Source organism: Oryzias melastigma, linkage group LG19 (assembly GCF_002922805.2).
Source record: "Oryzias melastigma strain HK-1 linkage group LG19, ASM292280v2, whole genome shotgun sequence".
In the NCBI taxonomy this organism is placed as follows: domain Eukaryota; kingdom Metazoa; phylum Chordata; class Actinopteri; order Beloniformes; family Adrianichthyidae; genus Oryzias; species Oryzias melastigma.
The window spans coordinates 16193944-16207171 of record NC_050530.1 but is presented as its reverse complement, the minus strand read 5'-3'; the positions used below and the strand labels follow the sequence as shown (position 1 = coordinate 16207171).

The following is a 13228-nucleotide window of genomic DNA, read 5'->3' as shown; positions in this document are numbered from 1 at the left end:
CATGCAATTTCTTTCACTTTTGAGGTGGATTATCAAAACACGCCACGCATCTCCTCCTGGTCCGGCCCTTTCGTCACATTTTAAACCCATTGTGACCCACAAGTCAAATAGTTTGGACTAAACATTACATTTTTGAAACAATAGATTTAGCCTGATTTATTAACTAGAGGCTAAAACTACAATAACTGTTGGGTAATAAATTGGATTTGAGGCATGCTCCATGAAAAAGCTTTAATACTTTTAAAATCTCCTTATTGCTGCACATTTTCTAAGATAGGATAAGATCATACATTTTTATCTTCCTACAAAGTAAGGGTTGCCTTTTCAAGACAAATGATTCAGTTCTGAACATGTTGAATACATTAAAAACTCTTCATTATTACTGTAGTCAAATTTGAAATTTAACACCTTTGAATGCTGCACTTCCATTCTGTTACTTTGAATAAAAAAAAAAAAAGAGTGTATCCCTTTAGGATTGGCAAAACATCCACTCTGTGACCCGCTGGGATAGGCTCCAGCATCCCAGTGACCCCCAAAAATGTCTTTAAGCGGTTTAATTGTATTCTCATTTACCTTTGAAGAAGACTGTGGTCCTGGGAGTGACATCCAAGTCCAGCGATGGGCTAAAAGGAAAGGCCCACATGTGTGACAAGCTGCTGACGAGCATCAGGAGGAGCGGAGCGGCCACTAAGGGCTGAAATATTCTCCGGTTTCTCATGTTTGACATATAAGTTGAGATCCCAGCATAAAACACAAAAATATGTTTTGATCCCTCTTCTGTCCCGGTCGCAGTCCCACACTTGAAATATCCTCTGGCTGTGAAGGAAAATAAATGAATTACAAAAGTTTTTTCAATCCAGCAAACAAATTTACAGTTTTTGCTGTTTATGATTACACTTAAATTGTTTCATAAAGTACAATAAAAGACATTTTAAGCACTTTCCCTGATGAAAACAAAACACCAGCACTATTCAAACACAGAAAGTGCTATAAAATTTTAACAAAATAAAGCAACCCACACATCAAGTTGCTCTTTAAAGTTTTAATTTTTAATATATACGAAGAATTCAGTTTCAACATAAAAATGTTCATATAGAATTTATTTCTTGTCAAGATAAAATTAAATAAAAAAGTGGCTAAATGGTACGAAAAAGTGGTTTAAAAAATGACCAAAAAAATGATGCCTATAGTTTATCCAAAGAAACACTGGATGACTTAAATGTGGTTCTGGAAAACACAACTTCCTCTCTTAATTAGCTGTGGGCACAGTGGAGCAGCATGATGGATAATCTAAAGATTAGGCCGTGTGCCATCAGCAGTCTCCTCCTGGCTGCCTGTTCTCTGGCTCGGTAGCTGATCAAAGGGTCAAGGCTGTGAATCATGCCTTGCTGCTCGATGACACTGGCGATTTCCCAGCTCAGTCTTCTCCGCTGCGGCTTCTTAGTGCTCGTTACACAAAGTACAAAGTGAAACCAGTGGCCTCTGAGCGAGAAGAATGGAAGCTGCCCTCTGTTTGTGTTTGGTGCAGTGATTCTCTAATTCTGTGGAGATGCTGGAAAGGGGATATGTGTCCTGTTGTGTCGTAACAAAAAAAATCCATCCTGATTGATTAATCTTTTTCAACCAGAAAGCATAAAATCACCAAAAAAATCTCTAAAAATGTCAATTTCAGGTATAGTTATTTATAAAATTCCAAAAAATGTGCTTATAGTAAATCTTAAGTGAAGTGAATTTGTGTATTGATTCCATTTTATTTAGAGAATAAATGAAGTGGACAGACTGGCAACTTGTAGTTAGGATAGGCTCCAGCAACCTGGTGAGCCCAAAAGGGATTCAGTAGGTTAAAAAGGTGGATATATGGATAGATGAAGCTGCATGAATTATAGTTAAGTAGTGGAAAAAAAAACTTTGAAAACTTTTTCAACTTAAACTGTAGAGACACTAAACTGATTTAATATTTCAACAATCAGACCTTATTTTTGTGTTTTTCCACCCAAAAAACAACATTAAGTTTTTGAAAACATAATTTTTTAAGCTTGTACCTGTTTGCAATAGTGACGTAAGTAGGTAAAGGATAAAGGATGCATTGTTTGCTAGTCAGAATGTCTTTTTCTCGTGTTTAAAAAAAAAAACACAACCACTCAGATGTTTCAACACATCTCTATGAGCTCAGTTCTCTGCTGGCTGTGGTGTTGACAGCGTCTAAAAAGCTCCATGAGGGAAAGACAAACAGGTCTGCTTTGGCATTTACACGAAAACTAACATTGCATGATGGGAGATGAGAGAAATCAAACAAAACAGCAGGAAATGAGCGCGACATCCTCGACACAGCAGGGTCTCTTCCTGTTTATTGATTGGTCCAAAGAGAGAAACAAATCTCCGGAAACATTTTGGATTTCAATATCCCGTTTAACATTATCAAAATTTAGGCTGCTAGGCACTAAAACTAATATATTTGGTCAAATTAATCAAAATCAAACTTTTTTGAATATAAATCAGTTAAACTAGTGATTGTAAAATTGACAGAAATCATAAATAAAACTTTATTTTTTTTAAATAATTAAAATATTGAAACACTTTTTTCTTAAAAGTCCCATAAGAATATTTTCTGACAAAAAATAGTTTATTTTTCAATCTGATAAATCTCACAAATGTATTTTTAAAACTTCTCTGAAGCATCTTCCAAAAAAAAGTATTAAATAAATCCACAATTTAAATTTTCATATAAAAGTGTCAATAGATGATTGGAAATATTATTGCTCACAGAAGCTAAGCCAAAAAAAATAGGATTAAATCACATCTTTTTCCTTATTTATGGATTTATAAATAGCTTAATGACTTTCCTTTATCATTTTTATTAAAGCAAATTGATTGCCAGACACCTCTTTCACTAGCCAAATGAACCTACAGTAATGACATCATGTCATATGCACATGTATTAATCTATCTGTTCTCACATATGTAAGTTTTGTTGATAGTAAACTGAAAAATACCCTCTACTGTGAATAGAAAATTGAATTTATGCATAAAATGTATTTAAAAGTTTCCTTAATTATTCTTCTCTTTAAGATACTTTTCTACCTAAAACAGTTAAATCAGTATCAAATGTGGAAAAAAAACTTTATTGACATCTGCTTTAGACTTAAATCCATCTATCAACCATCTAGTCCTGGGTTACTGGAGCCTATCCCATGCTGGAATGAAGTCAAAGTACCCGGACAGGTAACAAGTGGATTGACTAATACATATATTTTAAGAATTATGCTGTTGTTTTATGGTTTTTAAAACTGTCCCAGCACGCAGGCTAATAACAAAATAGAGACATTATTCCTACATGCTCAAGAATATGACCTTGAGTAGAGGCTAATTGATTTTTCCCTGTAAGCAGTTCACGTGCGCTCGGAACGAGAACATCCAGCCGCGTGCACCTGTCCGCGCGGGGCTGCAGCACAGCCAGGGAGGAAAGACAGAGAGCCAACTTTCACCTTCAGCTTAGTCCGGACCGCTGGGCTGAGAGCTGGAAAAGTGGAGGAGCGAAAGGAGGTGAAGCTCCAAAAAGCGGAGAGGCAGGAGGAACGAGTGGACTTACCAGATGTGGCGTCTGTCTGCAGCTGTCCCCACAATCCGGTGGAGTGTCCTCTCAGCGGAGGGACAATTGCTGCTGCTGCTGCTGCAGGTTTGCTGTCGGAAGCATGCCCCCTCCCTCCCAGCAGCCCGCGCGCGCACTCTCTCACTCACACACACATAAATACACACACCCACACCCACACCCACACACACACACACACATGCACTTGCAGAAAAACCTAAATAACAATTTTACTTTTTTCCCCAGACATTTTCGTGTACTTTTGGGGCCAAACTCTATTGATTAAACTAATGACGAATAAATACTTGAAAAATATGGCAAATGCTTAAATCATGAATAAATAATTAAAATAAATAAACAAACAAAGCAAAAGCCTTTCCCTCCATATTTTTTTAGTCTTTTTTGTGGATAAATATGATTTTTGCCTGAAAACAGTGACAAACACAATGACTGCAGTAGAGTGGGTTTTTCTAGTGTCTGATCTGTTAGCGCCCTCTGCTGGAGAAAAGGGGGAAACGCATCAACACAAAATCAATATTCACTTTTTTTCTACTTTTAAACAATTTAGCAAGTGAATGCATTCAAACGTAAACGTTACTAACTGGGATTTTATGATTAAAAATTACACTGTAGCACGTAGTATAAAATACGTTTTCAATATGGAAAATCTGTGCATAAAAATGTTGTTGGCCTTTCACAAAATCAACTGGTACCATAAAGTAAATGATAAACCGCATTTTTTTGTTTCTTTTCTTTCTAATTCAAACTTTTAAGTTCAGTCAAAAGAACTGTTTCATCATTTTTTTCTATGTTTATCTAAAACAGTCCTTTGTTGTGATAGAAAGACTAACATAAAAAATAAAATTAAGAATAAGACTACATATTTTTTCTATAATGATAACAAATTAGAACGGTGTTACTCAAATTAAGATTTTTTAGCAGCAGATTACACTCATTCAGAGATCAAATATTAAAATATTTATGGAATAGCTAATTTAAAGTGTTTCAAAAATAATTAAATACAATAATTTTAAGCAATGTGAGGAATGTACATCATTTATTTTAATACGATTTGGTGTGTTTTAAAAGCATGATTTAAAGTTTGCATATTAAAACCCAACTTCAAATCAGTAAATTTTAAATAAATCAGAAAATGTCATTATTTTTATTTTATTTTATTTCATTTCCCCATTGTGCCACTGGGGGGCGCTGCTTCTCTTATCAATGTGTCTCCAATGTTGGGAAAACCTTTTCTACAAATCCACTCCCGTCGTCATGCGTGTGTGTCACCCACTCGTGACGTGGACCGTCTGGGGCTGAAGCGCCGCTCCCGAGCCACCAATATCAGCTCTCTGGCGATTAAAACGGCTCGTAATCTTTCGGGAGAGCGATAGTTTCTGACGGTATGCAACACGTTTTTGTTTCTACGCGTTTTTAAGGCTCCGTTTGTAAATACGTTAATCTTCAGATTAGCCGCCTGATAACGTTAACCAGCTAGCTAATGCTAGCATTCACTAAGCTAGTGCTAGTCGTTTGCTCGAAGTAAAACTTAACCCAGTCATACTATTATTTACTGTTCGTTTCTTCTGTCTTAAACTATTATTTTTTTAGTTAGTGATCTGAAAGCTTCTTTACAAACTTGGCATTACGTTTATTATTATTTTTATTCTATCTGCTAAATGTAAGAGAGATAAGATAATGGGTAAGAATAAAAAGCTATTTTATTTTATTGGGATTTTTCGGTTCCCATTAGTATAAGTCACGTGTCTTACTTCTACTGTCAAGTGTTTTAAAATCAGTTTATTTGTTTAATGTATTTATTTATTCATTAAGCATCTCTTGTAACCTTGTTTTTAGGGTGGATTATTATTATCAAACTGTTGTCGCTAATTATTGCATTTTATATGCATTATACTTTTAGAGCTATGATAACAAATCCATTTCCTTGTTGTGACATCCATTAAAGTTCTATCTACACATCTATCCATAATAAACAAAATGAACGTCATAAGCAGAAATATCACAATATGCAAAATTTGGAAGATTAACAATTTATTAAGTCCACAACCCTTTTCTAAAATTCATTCCAAACTTGATTTTTTCAAAAAGAAATGCAAAATTTGTTCTCCTTCTTTGACCCCTCCTGTGGGGGAGAGATGAGCTGCAGACACAGCCGCGCTTGGAACCATTCGGTGGTTTACCCCGCAGTCAAGTTCCTTAACGTGAGTGTCCAGCAGGGAGGCATTGGGCCCCATTTTTAGAGTCTAAAGTGTGACTCTGCCTGGATTTGAACCTTCCAGTCTCAAGGCGGACACTCTACCAATAGGCCAATGAGTTGATCTTAGTTCATTTAGTTCATTATTTTAAGTAAACACGTGTTAAGGTGTGTCCTTGAAAAAATGAATCTAATTATAAAAAACATCTGATTCGAAGTAGCAGAGTTGATAGAAGTTTAGACATTTCTGTAAGATCTAACTTGAGGCTTCAGATTGGGGTTTACATGCAAAACTCTTTAAACAGTTGCTATAAGTTTTGATGGATTTTTGTGTCAGGATGAAAGAAAAGAGCAAGTTGTAGCCTGCAGGAGTCATACATGTGTTCAGCAGTCACTTTTTCCGTCTCATTAAATGAATTCCTCAGCGTTGCATGCCAGAGGACACATCATTCCAAAGCGCAAGTAAAACAGTGGTTACACAAAATAGAGGATTTGCATTCTCTGATGGGAACAAAATAGCGTTTTGTGAAACAGAAAAAAATCAAATTATATATATATATATATTTAATCTGCACTTACAGTTTCTGTAATTTACGTAAATCATTCTGTATGTTCTGTGTTGCACTAATATGTTGATCTGAAGTGTGTCCCTTTGGGGCGGTGGAATCCAGCACAAACATGAGACGTGTTGGTAAAAGGAAGTGCTTATTATGCAAACAGGAAGTTGGTGTTAAACACTGTACATCTGGCAGAGAGACATAGTAAATAAAACAAGAACCTGCTGCCTAACAAACCATCCTGAAATCAAAAATTGTCTTTAAATACACAGTTTCTTTTGTGTGGAAGAATATTGTTTATGCTCTTAAAACTGTTTTTTTTAATGCAGTTTTGTGCTTTTGCAGGCTATGATGATATGGTTGCCTTCAGAAGGCCAGGCTGGGAGATGATTGCAGCTTGGCACAGAGAAAGGTTGAAGCAGAGAGCCTGAGACAGAAGAATGGGCAGGAGCACCTGGTTCTGCTGGAATGGCGTCCTCTCCACTGCAGTGCTTTATGGTTCACTGGCCCTGTTTACCTCCATCCTCCACAATGTCTTTCTCCTTTATTATGTGGAGACGTTTGTGTCCATCTATAAGATTGATAAAGTCTCCTTCTGGGTGGGAGAGGTGAGTTAGGACAAACCTGGAGTTTTTTTCTTTACAAATAAAGTATACTTTATTGTCTTCTTCTCTGCTCTTTAGACTATATTCCTCATCTGGAACAGTTTCAACGATCCTCTCTTTGGCTGGTTGAGTGATCGCGCCTTCCTCAGCAGTCCTCAGTGAGTGTTTTCATCCTCTAGTGTCTATATTTATTTTTTAATCACTTAGTAAAAGGTCACCTATCAATTTATATTTCATCTAATGGTGGAAACTGAAAAAATGCTTTCTAAAGTACCGTTAAAATAATATTAATTGACTAACAAATGTATCACATGGTTAAAAAATGCATTAATTCCTTTTCTGGAAAAATAGATACATTTAAACCTCTTGGATTACCTGAAAAGACAAATTAGAAGTTTAGTTAAGTTTGCTGTAATGTTTAAAATAAAATATAACATTATAAATAGGAAGCAAAAATGTTTTTTATTTGTAATTATTCAGTAAAAAATTAAAAGTAAAAAAATATATATTTTTGTTAAAAAACATCAGAGAATAGCCTAAATTATACTTTAGTGTGGTATATTGTGATATATATCACATATAAAATAATGTTCTGATATATACGTTTTTTTCCTTATCGCCCAGCACTACAATACATTGAAATAAAACTTTAAAATTCAAATTTAATCTGAAATTGATAAGTTGTCATCAACGTTCTCTGGTGTTTTTTGTTCCTCTTATTGTCACGATTCCTGCTGACTTTTCAGTCAAGCTGCAGATATTTGTTGGGGTTCTGATTTGGTCACGGAAGACATTTAAGGTTGCACGCACACTCAGATGTTTGACAACATTCTCCCTTTACCGGTTCCATTACTGTCAACAAGACGAGTGAATCATTTTCAGAGATGAAGCTGCCATCTGTGTTTACATTTCGGAGCGATTAAGGGAAAACGGGCCTGTGTAATTTGAAGGCGGTGACAGAAAATGTTGTGTCATTGTTTGGTTTGGACGTCACATCTTCTTGAGTTACAGTAAATCAAGCTGTGTTCACACGCGTTCAAATGGCCACATCCAATGAAAAGTCTATGTAAATGTGCGTAAACGTATGAAGAGAAATTAGTCTCATTCGATTTGTGCTAAATTACAATGGCTTGATACTACCTATATGCACAAATCTTTAAAAAGTACACACGAATCACCTGATACACACACACACAAAACCACATTTATGCACAAATCTGATGTGTGACTCTTTTCACATCTCCAAGATTCGTCCGTTAGTGATGCGTTTAAATGCTACTAGAATGCTGGGTCATCACAGTTTTCTTATTAGCTGCTTTGAACTTAGATTGTGAGTAATATCTGGTGAAAACTTGAAATTTTCTAGCTTTCTCAAACAGATATATGCAATAATTAAAATAAAAAGTCTAAAAATGCTTTTTTATTCTTCTGGTGAGCCTGATCTTTGTTTTTTCAAATAAAGATAAGCCAAGGCCACTCTCCTGACTTGATGGTAATCCAGTGGAAGGACACTAGCAAATTAAATGATCCGTTCCTGTTTTGTGCCCAATTCACGAGATTTGCACCAATTTAATCCTAATGAAGTTCCTAATTTATCTGTGATCTTGTCTGTTTCCTACAGATTTCATAACTTGTCTCTCTTTGTTTTGTTGCAGGTCTGGCTCCCACATCACATCCCCAGAGGTGGTGCTGAAGCGCCTGAAAGCCCTCTCCACAAATGGGCCCCTCTTCGCTCTGTCCTTCCTGGCGTTTTGGGTGGCGTGGGCCCGGCCAGGCCTGCAGTTCCTGCTGTGCTTGTGCTTGTACGATGGCTTCCTTACCATGGTGGACCTCCACCACAGCGCCCTGCTGGCCGACCTCGCCGTGTCCGCCACGGCTCGCACAAGCCTGAACTTCTACTGCTCTCTGTTCAGCGCGCTGGGCTCCTTCTCCGTTTTTATGTCCTACGGCTTCTGGGACAAAGAGGATTTCTACTACTTCCGCTACTTCTGCGTGACGCTGGCGGCTTTTTCCATCCTGGGCTTTTTCTTTGTTTCTCGGAAGCTCCAGCTTCGTTTCAAAAAGGAAATCCTTCCAAAGCAGGATGAAGCATCTGCACTGAAAGAGTAAGACATTCAAAAACTCTGAAACATATCTCCATATATTTCATCTTCAAATCTCATTATCATTCTTCGTTCTGTCTTAGGCTGAGTGTTGGGAATGCTCCGTTTACAAACGCAGAGAAGCCCGTCACTATTGGACAGTACCTGAAGCAGCTCTCCAAACACAAGAACTTTTTGTGGTTCGTGTCCATGAACCTCATTCAGGTAAGAAAAAAAGTCAAAACTCACACAAATGGCATTTTTTAGATTTATACATCTGTGTTTTTTTTATCTTAAATCCAAATTCACACCAAAGCAGCTGCAGTAGTTTGTAACTGCTCGTAGACCCTTTCAAAATAAAGTTTTAAAAAAATCCTGCATTGCAACAAGAACTTTAGTGATGGATCTATTTACTGGAACTTTTTTTTTTAGGGCTGCAGGTTCGTTTCTTATGTTTATAGCATCTCTGTTTTCTTGGAGCAATGCTGCAGACATAAAAGTCCTTAGAGTTCTGCTTATCTTACTGTTGAAGTGTTTTGTGAACACAAATTACACTTCTGGATTAACACTTGATAAATTTAAACATTTCAGACAATAAAAATGAAGGAAAAAATACCTCTCTGGCCTATTTTTGTTCAAAAATATGGTGATTAATCACAACTCAAAAGTGTTATTAATCCGACATATTTTTTTAATGATTAACAGCCTTAATTGTGAATCGATGTTCTAAATGTACAGTTTTGTATGTGATTTTATTTATGATTATTCACAGATAATAAGTTCTCTTCCATAAAGCTTTGGGTTTATTCGTGTTGTAGGTGTTTCACTGCCACTTCAACAGCAATTTCTTTCCTCTTTTTCTGGAACATCTCCTGTCCGACAGCATCTCTGCCTCCACAGGTTCAATCTTACTCGGTAAGGAAATTAAATAACACAAATACTGTATTTTATAAACACAAGATGCGTGGACACATTGAGAATGAAAGTGGTTTTAATATGTGGCTTCTGCTTCCACACAGGGATCTCCTTCGTTGCTCCCCACTTGAACAATTTGTATTTCTTGACTCTGTGCCAGCGTAACGGGGTTTACCAGGTTATCAAGTGGTTGTTTCTTCTCAAGCTGGGACTTGGTCTGGTCATGCTGCTGGCTGGGGCTGACCACATTTATCTGCTGTGCATCTTCATCGCCAGGTATGACCACGAGTGACTTTGTAGGGTTTTCAAAGCTAAATCCAAACACGGCGAGTGAACACAAGATCAAACCTCTATTAGAAAACTGATGCAACTCACTGCTTTACCAGTGATGCTTTATAACTTCAACACTCTCCACCTCTGTCTTTCTCTCAGTAACCGAGTCTTTACAGAAGGCACCTGCAAGCTGCTGAAACTGGTCATTTCTGACCTGGTGGATGAAGATTTTGTGGTGAACCGACGGCAGCAGGCGGCCTCTGCCCTCCTCTTTGGAATGGTTGCCTTGTTGACCAAGCCCGGTCAGACGTTTGCCCCCCTCATCGGCACCTGGCTTCTTTGTGTTTACACGGGTATGAGCACCAACACTTTCTAGATCATTTAGGGGTTTTCTCATCCCTGCAAAAATCTATTTAAAAATAGCTTCTTTAGTTTGTAGATGATCATCTACTGTTTACTCACTTTTTTTGAAGTTTCTATGGGTTTCTTTGAAAGATTTTACTGTTTTACAGTTTTTTCAATCAAATAGTGAATTCCGAAATTAAACCTGTAAACTCACTACATCAAAAAATGGAAAGAAAACTCAAGATTTTTTTTTTATTAAGATGTTTTTTAAACACTTTGATCAAATCTGCAAATAAAGGTTTACTTTATCATTTTTATAAGTTATAGTTAGTTTCAACTATGATACGTTCGGGTGATTTAGTATGTTTTTTCTTCAAAAATGTTAGTTTAAGATGCCTAAATGACGTGAGTGCTCAGGAAAATGGCACCTTATGTACTCACTGTCTCAAATTTGATGCACGTGTTCCTAACATGGAGTAACTATCTTATAAAGAATTAATTATCAACAAATTTGACATTTTTCAACACAGAAAGTAGCAATTTATAAAAATGAATAACAATTGATGAGCTATTATCACCATAAAGTTTTGAAAATTAGCCAAGTTTTTTTTTTTTTATTTCATGGAAGGAGCTATGGGCTGCAAGGTGGCGCAGTGGTTAGCGCTCTTGCCTCACAGTGAGAAGGCCCCGGTTCAACTCCCGGCTGGGACCTTTCTGTGTGGAGTTTGCATGTTCTCCCCGTGCATGCGTGGGTTTTCACCGGAGACTCCGGCTTCCTCCCACCGTCCAAAAACATGCTTCATAGGTTGATTGGTGACTCTAAATTGCCCCTAGGTGTGGATGTGAGAGTGGATGTGTGTGTGATTGAGGCCCTGTGACAGACTGGCGACCTGTCCAGGGTGTACCCCGCCTTCGCCCTTCAGTAGCCGGGATAGGCTCCGGCACCCCTGCGACCCCGAAAGGGAAGAAGCGGACAAGAAGATGGATGGATGGATGGAAGGAGCCATTTTGAAAAACTCCCTTCTACTGCCCCTAGTGGAATGATGATGAACTACAGGGCATTTTTTAAGAAAAGTGGATCCTGCTAATGAGAAAGTGGTCTCAGAAATGTGTCAAATATGTTAGGAATAGTTATACGTTTACCAAATGTTGTGTTCTTCTCACTAGGTTATGATATTTTTGAACGGCAGCCTGTGAAGGACTCGGTGTTGGCCCCTGACATCTCCTCCGGCTCAGGAACTCCACCTCTGCGCCTCGGCTGCTTCTACATGTTAGTCTTCGTGCCTATCACGTGTGCACTGCTGCAGCTGGCCGCCTGGTCGCGCTTCACTCTTCATGGAAAGAAGCTGCAGGCAATCAAGACCCTCAGGCAGGGGACCCAACACGGCCACATGATTGACGTCAAGGCCATTTGAGATTTATGTGAAACTGCACATAGACACTTTTGATATATTTTTCTTTATCCAATGATGTCTTAAGAAAACAGAACGCTGTTCTGTCGTGACTGTAGCATCTGTGCATTAGTTTCAACCACGTGGCATTCTGTACAGGGAAAATCCAAAGTAAATTGACCAAGCGGACTTAGGAGGAGACTTTTTTAAAGAAAAATCTACCTTATTTTTTTACATTTGAATATATATTTATATGTAAAACGGTGACTCAGATTGGAAGTAGATTCTTTCTACATGTGGACCAAACATTTCACTCTACCAGCTGGGCATTTTGTGCCCAGTTTGATGTCTCCTTTATAGTATAGGAAACATTGTTTTTGCTGTTAAGAACCTAGAGGACAAAATTATAACTGAATTAATTTATTTACAAAACTTAAAGGTATGGAAGACTTATGTTTTAGAGTGCCAATAGTTATGCATAAAATCTGCACTTGAGTTCTTTTGTTTAATAACTTTGTCCTGCCAGTTTACAATTGATGTAATACAATGCTTGTGCACAAAACTGCCATTTTATCTATTGTATATCTGATTTATTTTCTTCTTTGATTGGTTATGTGTTGTCAAAGTGAAATAATTAAAGTATAAATTTACTTTTGTAACTGCTCACATTCAAAAATCGTTGGTTTTCAAATGTATTTTAAAAAGTCTGAAACATTGATAATAAACCTGTGTTCACTTGCTTTAAAATTAGCTAAAAACTTCATTTTCCAGTTTATTCAACAGGTGTATTTAGTAAGAAAGACTTTGTATCTTAATTAAATGAGACAAATGGAGGTCAAAAATGTTTTGTTCATTAATTGCAGGGAACTCTAGAAAGTAATCTGCTATAAAAAATTACAAATACAACATACTGATTGGATAAATGCCGGTGTGAAATCAGCTCATAGATTTAGATGTGTTTTATTTTGTGCTTTAGTAATATGTAAAATAGATTTGGTGAGTTTGTTTTTTGCTTAATTTATTTTTACTTCCGTTCTCATTTTGCTCTTTTTATCCTCTTAAAATGTTCTTGCAGTTGATTTGCAATAATTCAAATTAATCGGAAACAAAAGATAACTAATAAATGTCTCAGAAAGCGCAATCCAACTTAAAAACCCTTTCTAAAGAATTAAAATATTGAAAAGTTTATTTCCATGATTCCATACCAAAGAATTAAACGTTCATAGGTTAAAGATTCCATTTTTTTTTACATGAATT

General features: G+C 36.9%; 2 protein-coding genes across 5 annotated transcripts in view; one reads left to right on the top strand and one right to left on the bottom strand.

Moving 5' to 3' along the window:
• sema4gb (sema domain, immunoglobulin domain (Ig), transmembrane domain (TM) and short cytoplasmic domain, (semaphorin) 4Gb) overlaps positions 1–3776 on the bottom strand; it is a 36857-nt gene extending 33081 nt beyond the window's left edge. For 2 of the 3 annotated variants that reach the window (XM_036217139.1, XM_024285747.2), the window contains exons 1-2: positions 3590–3776; positions 574–816 (exon numbers count right to left, since the gene is read on the bottom strand). In XM_036217139.1, coding sequence (XP_036073032.1) covers positions 574–727 — 154 coding nt within the window. In that variant the 5' untranslated portion in view covers positions 728–816; positions 3590–3776. Of the gene's footprint in view, positions 1–573; positions 1788–3589 lie in introns of those variants that run through there. The other variant, XM_036217140.1, reaches the window with a different exon arrangement.
• Positions 3777–4798: 1022 nt separating this feature from the next.
• On the top strand, positions 4799–12804 carry mfsd13a (major facilitator superfamily domain containing 13A). Of its 2 annotated transcripts, XM_024285598.2 has the most exons (9): positions 4804–4992; positions 6707–6969; positions 7045–7124; positions 8622–9071; positions 9152–9272; positions 9866–9962; positions 10067–10238; positions 10395–10588; positions 11748–12804. In XM_024285598.2, the coding sequence occupies exons 2-9, from the start codon at positions 6802–6804 to the stop codon at positions 11993–11995; spliced, it is 1530 nt and encodes a 509-aa protein (XP_024141366.1). In that variant the 5' UTR covers positions 4804–4992; positions 6707–6801; the 3' UTR covers positions 11996–12804. The 2 variants fall into 2 exon arrangements, with proteins under 2 accessions (XP_024141367.1, XP_024141366.1); XM_024285599.2 differs by lacking the exon at positions 9866–9962 and having other exon boundaries at positions 4799–4992; positions 10123–10238.
• The last annotated feature ends 424 nt before the right edge of the window (positions 12805–13228 follow it).

Excerpts from the sequence above, each read along its gene's own strand:
- mfsd13a (XM_024285598.2), top strand. The coding sequence starts at position 6,802 with ATGGGCAGGAGCACCTGGTTCTGCTGGAATGGCGTCCTCTCCACTGCA. Across the intron at positions 7,125-8,621 it reads GCCTTCCTCAGCAGTCCTCA|GTCTGGCTCCCACATCACAT; the intron begins GTGAGTGTTTTC and ends GTTTTGTTGCAG. Across the intron at positions 10,239-10,394 it reads CTGTGCATCTTCATCGCCAG|TAACCGAGTCTTTACAGAAG; the intron begins GTATGACCACGA and ends TCTTTCTCTCAG.